Genomic DNA, 15,005 nt, shown 5'->3' with positions numbered 1-15,005 from the left:
TAAAGATTTAGACTACTCCAGATAAGAGCCAAGAGAGCTTTAATGTTCAATTTGGGACCTGCTGGCATGGCCATAAGATTGCAGGAAAAATACTGATAATATTATGACTGATTGATTAAATTGAAATATTGCCACTTTTTTGGGAGGAATTGCATACGGGCCTGTAGAACTAATTTATCCTTATGAAATTTAATGTAGGATGACTGACTCCCTACTTACCATGGAAACTGAAGTCACTGCTATCAGAAAGAAATAATTTCTTACCTGGTAATTGTTCGCGGAATCTGGATCTGTGTCCCAGTGTGCTCCACCTCTGAGCTACTGCTGTGGGCTCCTCACAGTCCTCTAACAGTCTATGAAAGGACTGGATGATCAAGAAGATGAAATTACATGTACGCTCCTAGAGGTGATCCTTCTAGAAAAAGCAGAAGCACATTGGCAAGCAACTTGTAGGGAAGTATACATGCCCACTGCCAGTACTCTGTCTGTTCTGTGAGTAACTAGAGAGCTTTAGTCGTCACAGCGGTCAATCTGGCATATTTCATAAACATTAAATGTATTTTTAAAAAAAGTCAAATACTGAAAAATGGTACAAGACCTAATATTTTATTAAAATGGCTAGATAGTACTCCTTTTTAAAACAAATTGATGGAACCAAAATTCACCATACAAGTTGTTAAAATCATTTTATTGATATTACTATGTTAAAAATGAAATACATCAGAGCTACTGAAGAGCAATGTACTCCTACTGATATTTTGCTAACATTTTGCTGCTCCGTATATCAAAGTATGGTTGCACTGAAGACAGTGAACTCCATCGTGGGGATTATATGATCCTGGGCTGCAGACAACTACAGACAGAGAAAACAGAACAAAAGATATTTTAAAAAACTAAATGAATAGTATCTAAAATATTGCTTAGATTATAAATGTTTTAAACCCCTTCCTTGGGACTAATTGGCAAGATCAGATTTTTCTAACATTCTAATATTTGAATTAAAAAATAAAATAAAAGGACAAATGTAAAAATCTATTTTTACATGCCATCCATTCATTAAATATAATATTCTTCTCTTCACAAAAGTAGTTTGTATGATTTTCTGATTCCCCATTGCTCTACCCCAAGTAAGTTTTTTCACTATTGAAAACTAGCGAGCAGCAGCTGTCAACAGATTGTAGTGTGGTCAACACCCAGTAATGTTTGAACTACATTGCTTTAGCTCCACCTAGTGGACACAAATGTTATTAAAAGCTAATTTAAAACAAAAATGACTTTTAAGAATCTATTAATAAGTAGCAAATGCACAGACAATGCAACAAACAAGCAGACATCAATCTGTGGTGCCAAAGATGGTGTTATGAGCAGAAGAACTTTTCTACTGGTTAACTCATGCTATGCCATTCTGTGAAATCAGTACACACTCAGCTAAGGACTGACTATAGCCCTAGCCTGTATAGGATATGTTAGCCCCCAACGTAAGTCATCATGAGGAAGCAAGAAGGCTCACAGCCAGGTGATTGGTTTGTCTGTGGTTCTCCTGGCTCCCTTGAACATCACTGTACTTTGACAATTATAGCATTTTTAGAGGAAAAGGGGGGCAGTGAGGGTGTTAATGCTGCCCCACTAGAAATTGGGAAGCTCCTACTCTTGTAGCTGGAGCATACCTGCTTCTCCTCTTTGTAGCTCAAAGAAGTCCACTAAGTCTTATCCTACCTGACACCTATTAATTCAACAGGATTTGTGGGGCTTCACCCTGCCTATTCCCATTGTTACAGAACCTTAGCAAGGTTCATCTGACCCATGGCAACCACCGGGGGTTGCCTGACTCTGCTTGTTCCTTTCTGGTGACTCAAAGGAGTTTTAGAGGTCTTCTCAAATGTCATTAGAAATGGGCAGAGCTTATTCACCATTTGGCAAGAGAAGCTTGCAACTGACCCCTCATCCTAACCCTAAAAATCACTGTATTAACTATATGGATTATGGTAGTGCCTAAACGCCCCAACCGAGAGCAGGGTCCCATTTTGCTAGACACTATACAAACATTACACATGTATTTGAATCAAGGATGATGACTGTCTGACATTGTCATTAATTAAGCATAAGGGACAGCATCACAGTAACAATGATTGGTAGAAGGATTCAGGAGCCCTTCTCTCTCTGCAGGATAGTCACAAATTTTTCTCCCACTGCTAGGGAGAGTGAGGAAGTGTGTATGGAAATGGTATGTGAAGCTCTGTATCCACCCTTCAGAGACCTCTATGGGTCTCCTAGAGGAAACCCTGAATATACATATAGCAAATAGCACTTCCCAGTCTCCACATCAGCTGAGCTGGTAAATAGCCTTCCTTCTCCCCAGTGTGTCTCAACATCAGAAGCAAAACTGCCCTCTGCCCACTTCTTCTCCCAGAGAATTCTGTGTTATATGATAACAATCATATAAAAAGTTATTTGTGAACAGCTCAATCTCAGTCTGCCATCTAGGGGAAGGCATGAAAAAGAGAAAAAATCTTAAGCAAACAGCCTACTGCTTGCTGAACTGGCTGCTGGGAAAAGATATCAAGTTTCTTACAGTAAACATAACTTGCCTCAATCTTCCTTATTGAGCATAAATTCCCACTGGCCTAACTTCACCCTTCATGTATAAACATCTCCACAAAATACTTCACCTCATATATTTCATTTGTACCTATCTAATATACCATTTCACACCTCACAAACTTTTAAGTGCACTTGACATGTTAATTTCTTCTTGAATCCTAGGTGCTGACATTTTCTCCTCTACTACAATTTTTAGTACTATTTCAATATTTGCTTGAGCAATACATTTTATTTAAAACTTTGAAATGATTATTCTTCAGATATAGTTTCTTTTTTTAATTTTTTAAAAAAATATTGTAATGTCAAGCTAAATTTGTACCTAGTCCATTAAAGCAAATTACTACAGGAAATCAAACTATAAAAGATAATGAATGAGGACAAAGGCTACTAACTTATAAATCAAGTATGGGTTTCTGATTATCTTATCCCATGGGATGAAATCAAGTTGCCAGGAATGTATCAGGAGCCCACAAAAGATATGAATTTTGGTACCGTATTTCATCTACATCTGTAGCCTAACTCCTGAAGGAAAATGAAAACATTGCAGGAATGTTTTTAAGACCAACACAAAAATATTTTTTTTATATCTAATGGTCTTTTGAAGACACAAAAGTGGTACACTTACTTTGTGTTAATTGAACTTTAGTGGAGTATCATGTTTGTTTTAGCAGTTACCCAAACATTTTATTTAACCTTCAAATATGCTTTATTTTATATACCTTAAGAAAAGATTTTAAAAGGCACTTAAACCACTAGAATGAACAGGAATTATATTAAATTTATGTTTCTAAGATTTTTATAATATTAATATGACAAATCTGCAAATTAAAATACATTATAAATACAAATATGAAACCAGGATGAATAAAAATAGATTTATTAAAAATGGGTTTTTATTTAAATTAATTGTTTTCTTTTTTTTAAATAAACCCCATTTAAAATTAAATTTGAAATTCTGATAACATGTTAAGACCGAAACATATTATAATTATTCAAATAAAGTAATACTCAAGCAGTATACACATTGCTGAAATGTTAAAGAAAATCAAACCACTGAACTGGTAGAAGTCACTGGCTAAGCACCTGAAAGAAAATTACTTACTTGTACAGTACCTGGTTTTTCAAGATATGTTTTATACATATATTCCACTGAGGTGTCTGTGCACCCGGTACATTCAAGCAAGAGACTTTTGGTTAGCAGTACCGAGTGGGTTAGCACATACACCATAAGTACTCTTATACCTCCAAGCAAGAGCAGGACCGCTCTAACTGCCTTCTTGTTCCTTCACCACTGGAATCTTGGTAACAATACAATCCATTGTAACGGGGATGGCAAGTGGGTCATGGAATATATATCGTATATACGTGATCATTAGCCGGTTCGTTTATAAGCTGACCCTCCCAAGATGGATAAGTAAAAATGGAAATTTGTTATGACCTGTTCATAAGCCGACCCTATAATTCAGAGGTCAGCAAACTTTGGCTCCCGGGCCATAAGAATAAGCCGCTGACGGGCCAAGATGGTTTGTTTACCTTGAGCATCCGCAGGCACGGAGGTGAACCTAAGTAAACAAAGTGTCCCGGTGCACCAGCTGCTTACCCTGATGGGCCGGGACAGCAACCAGTGGGGAAATTTTTTGTGGGGGGGAAGCTGGGGGTCAGGGGAGTAACCCCTGTGACCACCCCCCACATGACCCCACCCCTAGCCCGGGACCCCCACACTCTCCCCATCCCATCCCTTCCCACTTTATCTGGGGAGGGCCAGAGGAGGATGTCTCTGGCCTGGGTGGAGCTGCTCCAGCAGGCTGGGCAGCGTGGCCACAGCCTGCTCCAGCGGGCCAGACCGGGCAGCGCGGCCGCAGCCTGCTCCAGGGGGCTGGGCCAGGGCGGGATGGCCACAGCGTGCTCCGGCGGGCCAGCCGCACAACCACAGCCTGCTCTGGGGGGCGGGGCCAGGCAGCATGACTGCAGCCTGCCAGCCCCAGAACTGCAGTTGCTTTGGAGGCTTGGGGGAGAGCAGCGTGGCCAGAAGCAGAGAGACTTTGGCCCTGCCTCTTTCCTTCTGGCTCTGCTGCCCTCCTTGCTCCCTCTGTTGGGGGGAGGGGCTGTGTCCCACCTCTCCCTCCCTATACCCATTCATAAGCTGACTCCCTTCTCTGGTTCTTCCCTTTTTTACTAAAAAAATCTGGCTTATGAACAAGTATATAAGGTATACCTGCAACAAATCTCAAAGAGCCACGTGAATGTAGTAAATCATTGTTTCTTATTCTTCTTTGCGTGCTTGTACACATTTATATTTCAATGATTCCCAAGCTGTTCTCTTTTGGAGATGGAAACTCACTGCGGTCTACTTAAACTATGACTGTAGAACTGTCATTTCAATTATTTCACTATGGCATAATGTTGACTGAACGTATGGATATAGCAACTCTGTAAATTTCCATGAGGAGAACACTCCTCAGAAGGGCCACAGTGGCAGCCTGGGCTCCAGTTTAATGCACAATAATACTTGGTAATGGTGTTACATTTTAACAACTCATAACAAGTACAGATACAGGAAGAGATCCAGTTAGAAATCCTCTGGGATGAAATGGCCTATCATTCTTCAAAGGTTCAAATGGCGGTCTCATAAGGCCTGTAAGGACTAAGTTAAAGTCCCAGAAAGGGACTTGTTCTCTTGTTGGTAGATAAAACCCTTTTTAGGCCTTTTATAGTCTTCCTACTACAGTGATGAAGAAAACAGAACATCCCTGAATAGGAGGGCGAATGGTGGAGTTAGCTTGCTGAAAGTTGACCTTGCAGCTCACTGATAGGCCAAATTCTTTAGTTCCAGTAGGTATTCAACACTTCTTGTACCTGCGCTTTGGATGGAGGCAGTTGATGATGCCAGGCCTTCCTATTCCTGTTAATAAGGATATTTTGAAATCTATGTAAACAGTTTATTTCTGATAAATTCAGCCACTCTGCATTCATGCTGTGAGGTGGAGACTGCAAGGATTGGGGTACAAAATCTGACTGGGTCTCAGCAATTGCGTCCAAGAATAAGATAAGGTTATAGGAGGCTGCACTGACATAAGAACAGCCTACTGGTCAGACCAAAGATCCATCTAGCCCAGTATGCTGTCTTCCAACAGTGGCCAATGCCAGATGCCCCAGAAGAAATGAACAGAGCAGATTATCATCAAGTGATCCATCCCCTGTCGCCCACTCCCAGCTTCTGGCAAACAGAAGCTAGGGACACTATCCCTGCCCATCCTGCCTAATAGCCATCGATGGACCTATCCTCCATGAATGTATCTAGTTCTTTTTTGAATCCTGTTATTGTCTTGGCCTTCACAACATGAAATTGGGCTTGTTTTTGCCTTATTTGGCATGTGAGTTGCTTCTTGGCTAATTTTTGGCTTGTAGCTTGTTTGGCTTGTAGCTTGTACCTTCTTTTTTTTTTTGATCGGCTCCTGGCAAGCAGGGGAAAGAGAGGGCAAGCTGGGCCAAGGGGAGAAGAGAGTCGGGTGAACAGCGGGCTCACCACAGTCTCAGATTGCATGCCAGGGAGATCTAGTCACATGGAGTGTTGTGGTTCTTAGGATTGGCTTGTTTTGTCCTCGTTTTGAAATGGGATTAGCTTGATTTTTGGCTCAGTGTGAAAGTTGGGGTGCTTATTTACCACGTGAAAGTTAGCAACTGGGCTTTGCAGGTATGAAGAAAGGCTCTCAGGTCTACATTGTTTATATGAAGGGCTGTTTCTTGGCAAAAATCACTGACCTTGAGTTTACACTCTGTTCAGATCTGCTCCCAAGCCCAGAGTGGATTCATCCATTATTAGTGTTTTCTATGGAAGTGGAGGGAGAAAAGGGAACTCCCTTGCACACATTTTTCAGAGTCATCTATTCCTTAATGATAATAGGACTCTGAAAGGTACATGAACTGCCATTTCCAAAGGATATTTGTTTTGCCAATATAGACGTCAACCAGCTTTGCATGTACTACAGGTAAAGTGTGGTGGCATGCTGAGTCACACGTACATTCAAGATGCCAAGATTCCTAGCAATCTAAGGCAAAATCACAAGGATGAACCTGCAAATTACTGCATAGGATGGACTGAAGTTCTCCGGAGATAGATAGGCTGTTGCAGTGAGAGTCGAGAATGGTCCCAAAGACTTGATTCTTTCTACAGAGGGGGACAGTGTCGACTTGTCTTGTTTATTCTCAGACCCAGCTGGATGAGCCACAACTGAACCTACTAATACCACCATACATTTTGTAAAAACTCTGGGACCTGATGAGAGACTAAAAAGAAGCACTGTGTACTGGTAGGAGCAGACCCCAACTAGAAATCTTATATTTTCCATGGCTTAATTGGATGACCACATGAAAGCTGGCATCCTGTAGCCCAAGAGCAGCGTATCAGTCATTCAGCTCTTCGGATGGGATGATGATGTCAGCAGATTTGCTTGGTGCCCTCAGATGTGACGGTCTTACTGGTATCAAGGTGGATACTGAAACCACTGTTTGCTGTGGGACCTGTTGGGCCACAAGCAGAAGCGTGTCTGGGAGCAATGAACACAATGTATCTTTGGCTGCTATGCAGGCCCAAGGAGTAGATAGTACTGATAGGATTGGTACAATAGTCAATTTGTGCCAACAGTGAAACTGGACACAGCATCGGTGTCAGGACTGTCAGTACTGGAGGAAGGGATGGAATTGTCGGGGCTGGCCTCATTGCTACCAAGGTGATCAGTACCAGAGTCATTGATATCACTGTATACTGAGTCCCTGGAAACAGAACCTGAGTTAGTGACACCTGTCCTCTTTAATCAGCCAGATTGGTACCTGACAGCTTATAAAGCAAGTTTTAACCTCTTGCTGAAGCATGATGTTCAGAGCCACATGGTTCTTGAGGAGCCTTTCCTGGGTTTTGAGCTGCCCTTATGCTCTAAAGAGCTAGAAGTCTTAAGGGCCTTAGATGTAGGGCCACGGATGGATTGCTGCCTCTTCTCTCTGGAAGTTTTGTGAGACTTCCTCCTTCTCTCAGAGGCAGAGTCTTTTGGTTACAAAACAGCAACTGAAGATGAGGTAGCTGCAGGAATGCTTCTGGAGGAGGCATAATCAGAACGATCAGCCCTGGGCATACCAGGATCAGAGCTCAGGCCAACAACCTCTTCATGAGGTAAATCTTAAGCCAGGACTCTCCAGCTCTTTCAGGTTCTTTTCCAAATCAACTCAATATAGCACATCTAGCACTAGACAGATTAGACACCTACTGTGTCTGTCGTTTAGTGACATTACTGCCTCACATGTCAAGCAATTTTGAAATCTGAGGATTTATGTACCAAGACAACTAATCTGTACAGGAGTGTGGTGGGGCTGCCCCACACAGGTATATGGAGGGTTAAAGCAGCCCACAGGGAGGCTGCGCAAAACCCAACCAATGGGAGGACGGCTTGTAGAGAGCCAGTCAGGAGAAGAGTTGCTGGAGTAGCCAATCAGGGCCAGTGAGGGCCATATAAGAATGGCTGCTCAACAGAGCAAGGACAGTCTCTCCCTGGAGTGCAAGGGAGAAGGACTGGCTGCCTTAGAGGAGTACCTTAGATAGAGCAGTACTGGGCAGGGTCAGGGGAGCAACAGGGAGCTCCAGCCTGAGCGCTGCCAGACTGAGGCCCTTGATACAAAGGGCCAGGAAGGTGCTAGGGCTACAGGAAATAGGCGGCAGGAGTTGGAGGAGAGGAAGCACATGGCCACCAGCTATAGGGTCCCTCGATCGGCCTGGAGTAGTGGGCAAGCTCCCCCTCCCTTTCTCCCCCACTTGCCACAGAGGGGGTGGCCAGTATTCAGACTGAGGTTTACCCCTTGAGGTGAGGGACTAGACCAAAGGCTGCAGTAGGGCACAGCATCAAGTGGATGGACTAGAGACAGCTGGTTCCAAAGCAGAGTGAGACAGCTGGAGGGCCGTTCCCAGAAGAAGATGTCTCGGTCCGGGGAGCAATGCAGGCCTTAGAGGTGGAGCAGAAGTGATGGTGGTGAGACACCACTAGATGAAGGTGCACCGGCAACCAAGTGCTAATTCCCAGCACAGCCAGCAGGAGGTGCTGAAGTGGTGAGTCCTGCCCCGTCACAAGGAGTACCACCACAGGAGACGAAAGAAAATAGCCTCCTCTTAAAAAAGAACAAAATAAACTCTTACTGAAAACTAATACTAAACTACCTATCTACTAAGCACTATCTATTTACAAAAAAGCTGCTGATAAGCAAGGCAATAAATTGTGAGCTAAGAGGCATCACTGAGAACGCTATCGAAGCCTCAGACAATGAGAAGGAACTGAGAGGCAGAAGGAGCAGCCCTGATCTTTATTCCCACAGTTGGAGGCACAATGATACTCAGGGCGCATGCATGGCTCAACACAGTGCTGATGACTGAAAGTGTCTGGTTTGAATGCACCGGGCGCACATACCCCAACAGTGGAACGTGTGTACAAGCACTCAAAGAAGAACCAGAGTTTGTTAAAATGCTAAAGTAGCTTCTGACAGAAGTGACATCTTCTGCAGGTGCAGAGACTATTTTCTTTATTTCAGATTATTCAACAAGTTCAGAGCTAAACTATTAGTTCATTCGAAGTTAAGAAACGGACAGGGAATTGAAAAAGCAGCAAAGCTTGTTCTCGTCCTTTCTTGAATTAAAAACTGTATGTGAGAGGATGAGATCTACTAGTTCTAAAATCTTGAATGACATGGTGACCAATTCAATTCACTAACTACAGAGAATACTTCCTTTGTTTAATACATCTGTTTTAAATGCAAAACAGGCTTTAATAAAAAAAAAATTCTTATGTGTCCAATACATTTAAAGGTAATGTTCAATAAGAAAAAAATGCTGTTTTATGCATTTTAATTGTATTACAATTTGCATCCAAATGCAGCTTAACACAAATCATGAGTAAAAAATTAATCCTATACTAAATAAGAAATATCATTCACCATTTTCTAAAAGTGTAAAAATTAAGAATCAGAATAAAAGAATGTTAAGCTACAAACAGCTTAACTAGATGTGCATAGACACCGTTTATCCTCCTTGTTAACAAACAGTACCAAATTTAGGGTAAAGCCAATTTAGTAAAAGCTGTGTTATCCAGCACTTTACCAACTGGAAAGCTCTATAAACTGGCATTTCTGATCTTCATTGAAAGTCCAGTTTATAGTCCAGTTGGTGCAGGGCCGGCAGGTTCCCTACCTAGCTCCCTGGAATCGGCGACATATCCCTGCTGCTCTTAGGCGAAGAAACAGCCACAAGGAGTTCGGAGAGCTGAGTGTGGGAACCTCAGCCAATGGGAGCTGCGGGGGCAACGCCTGCGGGCAGAGGCAGCGCGCAGAGCCACTTAGCCTACCTGCTGCTCCTAGGCAGAGGCATCATGCCGTGCTTGCGGGGAGCCACCTGAGGTGAGCACCATCCAGCTCCAGCACTCCACATCCTCTCCTGTGCCCCAACCCCCAGCGCTGAGCCCCCTCCCATAACCAAGCTCCCTCCCTCTTATTTAACCGGAATTTTTCACTTACCGGCACCTCCAATTTCCCCAACATAAGAAAGCTTTTACTATATTTAGTTGCAAGTCAACAAGTTCCAGTGTTTAACAACCAATGAGAATGACCTTTCTTTAGAAGAAAAAAAGTATAAATGCAAAATAGGATTAAAGTTGAGCATTTAAATCAAATTTTCTAGCTTGCTGATTTAAATCATGATTTAAATCAGTGGCTCTCAATCTTTCCAGACTACTGTACCGCTTTTAGGAATGTGTTGTCTTGCATACCCCCAAGTTTCATCTCACTTAAAAACTACTTACTTACAAAATCAGACATAAAAATACAAAAGTGTCACAGCATACTTTTACTGAAAAAACACTTGCTTTCTCATTTTTACTATATAATTATAAAATAAATTAGAATGTAAATATTGGACTAAAATTTCAGTGTATAGTACAAGTCATTGTATGAAATTTTAGTTTGTACCGACTTCACTAGTGCTTTTTATATAGCCTGTTATAAAACCAGGCAAATATCTAGAGGAGATGATGTACTCCCTGGAAGATCTCTGGCTACCCCACTTGAGAACAACTGATTTAAATCAATCCACCCTTTATGAGACAGAAAAGCTTTACTGACCAGAAGTAACTCATCTTCAAATGTATTGTCTCTATAGCACTACCCATTAAGAATGCCTACCCACATGGCCTCAGAAACAATTTTGAGTAGTAGTCTGCAGTTACAAGTTCCAAGGGCATAAATACTCTGCCTCCTCTAACCGCCCTTCAGTCACTCTCTACCTCAAGAAGTCTTACTTGGAGGCGGGCTTTGAAGTTACGTTAACAGAGGATGACTGTGGCTCTGAGATGGCAATACATTCAGAATATAAGAATTACCTCTAATAAATTAATAACCTTTTGTAGTTTCATGGCATTGCCTCCACAGAGCCCTACTGTAGGAGACTAGCTAACAGTGATAGCCCTTAAAATGCAAGCTTGTTCAACAGCAACTAAAGCATTGTCCTTCTCAAACCAGAGTCTGCTGTTGAAAAAATGTCAAGAAAGTAATTTGAGAACAGAACTCCACATATATCAACCCTAAAATAGTTTTCATGAGTGCTCAAGCTGGCAACAGAGAGGAACTGATGGATGGTTAGAATGAGTATAGCAATTATTCTCTTGGTCCATAGAATGTAGTGCTTGACGGAGATGTGTGTGGACCTCCTAATTGCTAACTACTAATCAAAAAGATTTTATGGCCAACCAGTAGGCCTCTGTGAAGGCAATGTCATGTTTTTGTAATGTCTATATGTATGTTGTTTGGGGACCTGGGAAATGAAAAGATCAGTTTTACCAAGGGGCAGGCTAAAGGAAGATCTGTGGATTCAAGTGTGTTGCCAGAAGGGCGTTCAGGGACAGTCACAGGGAGTAGCCACAGAATTACTGGGAGTCCACTCAAAATACAGAAGCTCTGAATGGGAGGCAGTCAGCAGAGAGGGGTTGAGTGCAGGATGGACTCTGCCCCTTCTTCAGGGCTGAATGCTGTCCTTCCCAAGTAGGCTGCATCACAAGTGAAAGCTTGCTGTTGTGCCCCCTGAAGGTACCACCAGGTAAAGGGAACTGGCTCAGGAGGAAGGCCTATTTCTGTAGGGAACCCAGAGACAGAAAGAATGAGCTTCTCCCTGATGTTTATTTAACATCATACAGTCAATGCTATGATCCCAACTGATGTGAGGTAATAGGGTATATATAGCAGCTACTTAGCACCAGTATGTAATCATGTGCTAGTGCTGCCTGCTGCAGGAAGGATAAGGAACAAGGCAGCTTAAAGGAAGTGTTTGAAAATTAGTATTGTTCTCCCATCCATCAGGGCCGGGGAAAGAGGAAGATTCTGATGTGCGGAAGAGCAAATAGGACTTGGTTCTGGGAAGGAAAAGGGCTTCAAATCTGGGGCTGAGATAAAAACATTGCTTGGATCTATATTAAGGGAAGAAGAAATGTGTGTTAGGAAGAACAGATATTTCTATTCAGGGCAGGGTGCTCAGCTTTGGAAAGAGAGTGGAAAACAAAATGTTGGGGAATCTGGTTGAGCTAGTAGGAATCAAAACTTCTGGTGAATCCAGACACTAGTTATTCTTGGAGCTTATATACACAAACATTTAGTTTGTGGCCAGCTTGGGTGTGAACGTACCCCGCACTAGCCTGCCGCACACTAACTAACTGTTCACATGGACTCTGTTGATGCATACTAACAGTTCATTAATGTGCTTTAATCTACTCCCGTTTCAAAGCAGCAGGCTAGCGTTAGGTAGATTCACACCCCAGCATGTCACAAACTAAATGTATGTGCAGACAAGACCTTGAGTTTTACCTCCAAATTGTAACACAACATAACTAAAATATTTCTAAGAACAAAATCTGTTTGAATTATCAAAATTATAATAATCTTTTAGCATGCACCACGTAGGAACTGACAACAACATTAACAAACTAGGGAAATGCAACCTAGATGGAGCTACCATAACGTGGGTGCAAAACTGGTTGAAAAACAGTTCCACAGAGAGTAATCATGAGTGGTTCACAATTATGCTGGAAGGGCATAACGAGTGAGGTCCTACAGGGATCAGTTCTGGGTCCAGTTCCGTTCAATATATTCATCAGTGATTTAGATAATGGCATAGAGAGTACACTTATAAAGTTTGTGGCCGATATCAAGCTGGGAGGGGTTGCAAGTGCTTTGGAGGATAGGATTATGATCTGGATAAACTGGAGAAATGGTCTGAAGCAAACAGGATGAAATTCAAAAAGGACAAATGCAAGTACTCCTATGGTGGGGCGGCTGCCCCACACAGGAAAAAGAAAGGGTTAAAAGCAGCACCAGGGAGGCTGTGCAGAACCCACAAATCAGAAAAGGGTTTACTGAGCCCACCAATAGGGGGAAGGCTTGCTGGAGCAGCCAATAAGGGCTGGCGAGGGCCATATATGTGGACAGTAGAAGGCAGTCTCTTCCTGGAAGGCAAGGGAGGAGGACTGGCTGCCTGAAGAAGTGCCATAGATAGAGCAATGCTGGGCAGGAGAAGTAGAATGTGAGGGTGTGCTGCTGGCTAACCACTGCCAGGCTGGGGCCTTGCTACAAGGGCTGAGAGGGTGTTAGGGCTACGGGGGAAGTGGCCCAGAGAAAATAGGCAGCAAGTTGGAGGAGGACAGTAGGTGGCTGCCAGCTATAGGGTCCCTGGGTCAGGACCCAGAGTAGCAGATGGCCCTTGGTCCCCCCCACCTCACCTGCCAATGAGGAGAGTGGCTGGTATCCAGACTGCAGTTGGCAAGTGGACGGACTAAGGACTGCTGTTCCCCTGGAATGGGGGAGATACCAGAGCGGGGGGTACAGCCAGAGGACTGTGCCCAGAAGAGGAAGCTGCGGTCTGGGGAGCGACGCGGGTCCAAAGAGTGGAGACACCTGTGACGGCACCACTAGCTGAAAGCAGATTGGAAGGGATGAGCGCTATTTCCCAAGATGGCCAGCAGAAGATGCCACAGTGGTGAGACCCATCCCATTACAACTCCATTTAGGAAGGAACAATCAGTTGCACACATACAAAATGGGAAATGACTGCATACGAAGGAGTGCTGCGGAAAGGGATCTGGGTGTCATAGTGGACCACAAGCTAAATATGAATCAACAGCGTAACACTGTTGCAAAAAAAGTGAACATAATTCTGAGATGTATTAGCAGGAATATTGTAAGCAAGACACAATAAATAATTCTTCTGCTCTACTCTGCAGTGATTAGGCCACAACTGGAGTATTGTGTCCAGTTCTGGGTACCACATTTCAGGAAAGATGTGGACAAATTGGAGAAAGTCCAGGGAAGAGCAACAAAAATGAATAAATGTCTAGAAAACATGACCTATGCAGGAAGATTGAAAAATATCGGTTAGTTTAGTCTGGAAAAGAGAAGACAGAGGGGACATGATAACAGCGTTCAAGTACATAAAAGGTGGTTACAAAGAGGAGGGAGAAAAACTGTTCTTCTTAACCTCTCGGGATAGGACAAGAAGCAATGGGCTTAAATTGCAGCAAGGGAGGTTTAGGAAACATTAGGGACATTAGGAAAAACTTCCTGTCAGGGTGGTTAAGCATTGAAATAAATTGCCTAGGGAGGTTGTTTAAGAGCACGTTAGAAAAACACCTGTCAGGAATGATCTAGATAATACTTAGTCCTGCCATGAGTACAGGGGACTGAACTAGATGGCCTCAAAGTCGCTTCCAGTCCTATGATTCTATGATTTCCAGCCCTTACACTGCCCCAGAGCACAAGGGCTTATTAGGACTATTGTGTTTATGGGAGCTAGCCTCTGCAAAAGGGAAGAGGAAGTGAATTTATGATAGAACTGGAGCACTGTATACTATAAACCTTCCTAAGAGGTAGAGGTGTACTCCCAAGAACCCCACAGAGCTGTAGTTTTCCTCAAGACTATGTAAAACTATAGTTATGGATATAGGTAAAACTTTCAAATGCTTCACTACATTCCTTTGGAAGAAATGTAAGAAATTTCCGTGCCTGGTATAAGCTCCTTCTCATAAACAGAGCAAATGGAAAAATCTCATATGCAAATATATTGCAGATCCTGCAGTTTTAGGGTCTTTTCATTATGTTTTCTATTTTCTTGCATAATCTTTGTTTCTTTTTTTAAAACAAAAGTCTCTAGATTGGATTACATCTTGAAGGCTACGTTCTCTTTCCCTGTTCTCCAGCCATGCAGGAAACTGCCTTCATCAAAAGACCAAGTGTAGCTTTATTCTATTCTTCTGTATACTTCTACATTACACCACACTATTGAGATTTCAGCCTCAGTGTCTAATTGAGATAATTTGAACACTATTAAGGAAAAC

The 15,005-nt window shown here is 42.8% G+C and overlaps 1 protein-coding gene across 3 annotated transcripts in view; it reads right to left on the bottom strand.

Annotated features, from left to right (window-relative positions):
• Positions 1 to 707: 707 nt before the first annotated feature.
• Positions 708 to 15,005, bottom strand: part of LOC123365356 (zona pellucida binding protein) — a 77,483-nt gene continuing 63,185 nt past the window's right edge. For 2 of the 3 annotated variants that reach the window (XM_045008135.1, XM_045008136.1), the window contains exon 8: positions 708 to 853. In XM_045008135.1, the coding sequence (XP_044864070.1) occupies positions 762 to 853 (92 nt within the window). In that variant the 3' untranslated portion in view covers positions 708 to 761. The remainder of the gene's footprint in view (positions 854 to 15,005) is intronic. The other variant, XM_045008137.1, reaches the window with a different exon arrangement.

Source organism: Mauremys mutica, chromosome 2 (genome assembly GCF_020497125.1).
Source record: "Mauremys mutica isolate MM-2020 ecotype Southern chromosome 2, ASM2049712v1, whole genome shotgun sequence".
NCBI classification, from domain to species: Eukaryota; Metazoa; Chordata; order Testudines; family Geoemydidae; genus Mauremys; species Mauremys mutica.
The sequence above is the reverse complement of the archived record's forward strand: the minus strand, read 5'-3'. Positions and strand labels throughout refer to the sequence as shown.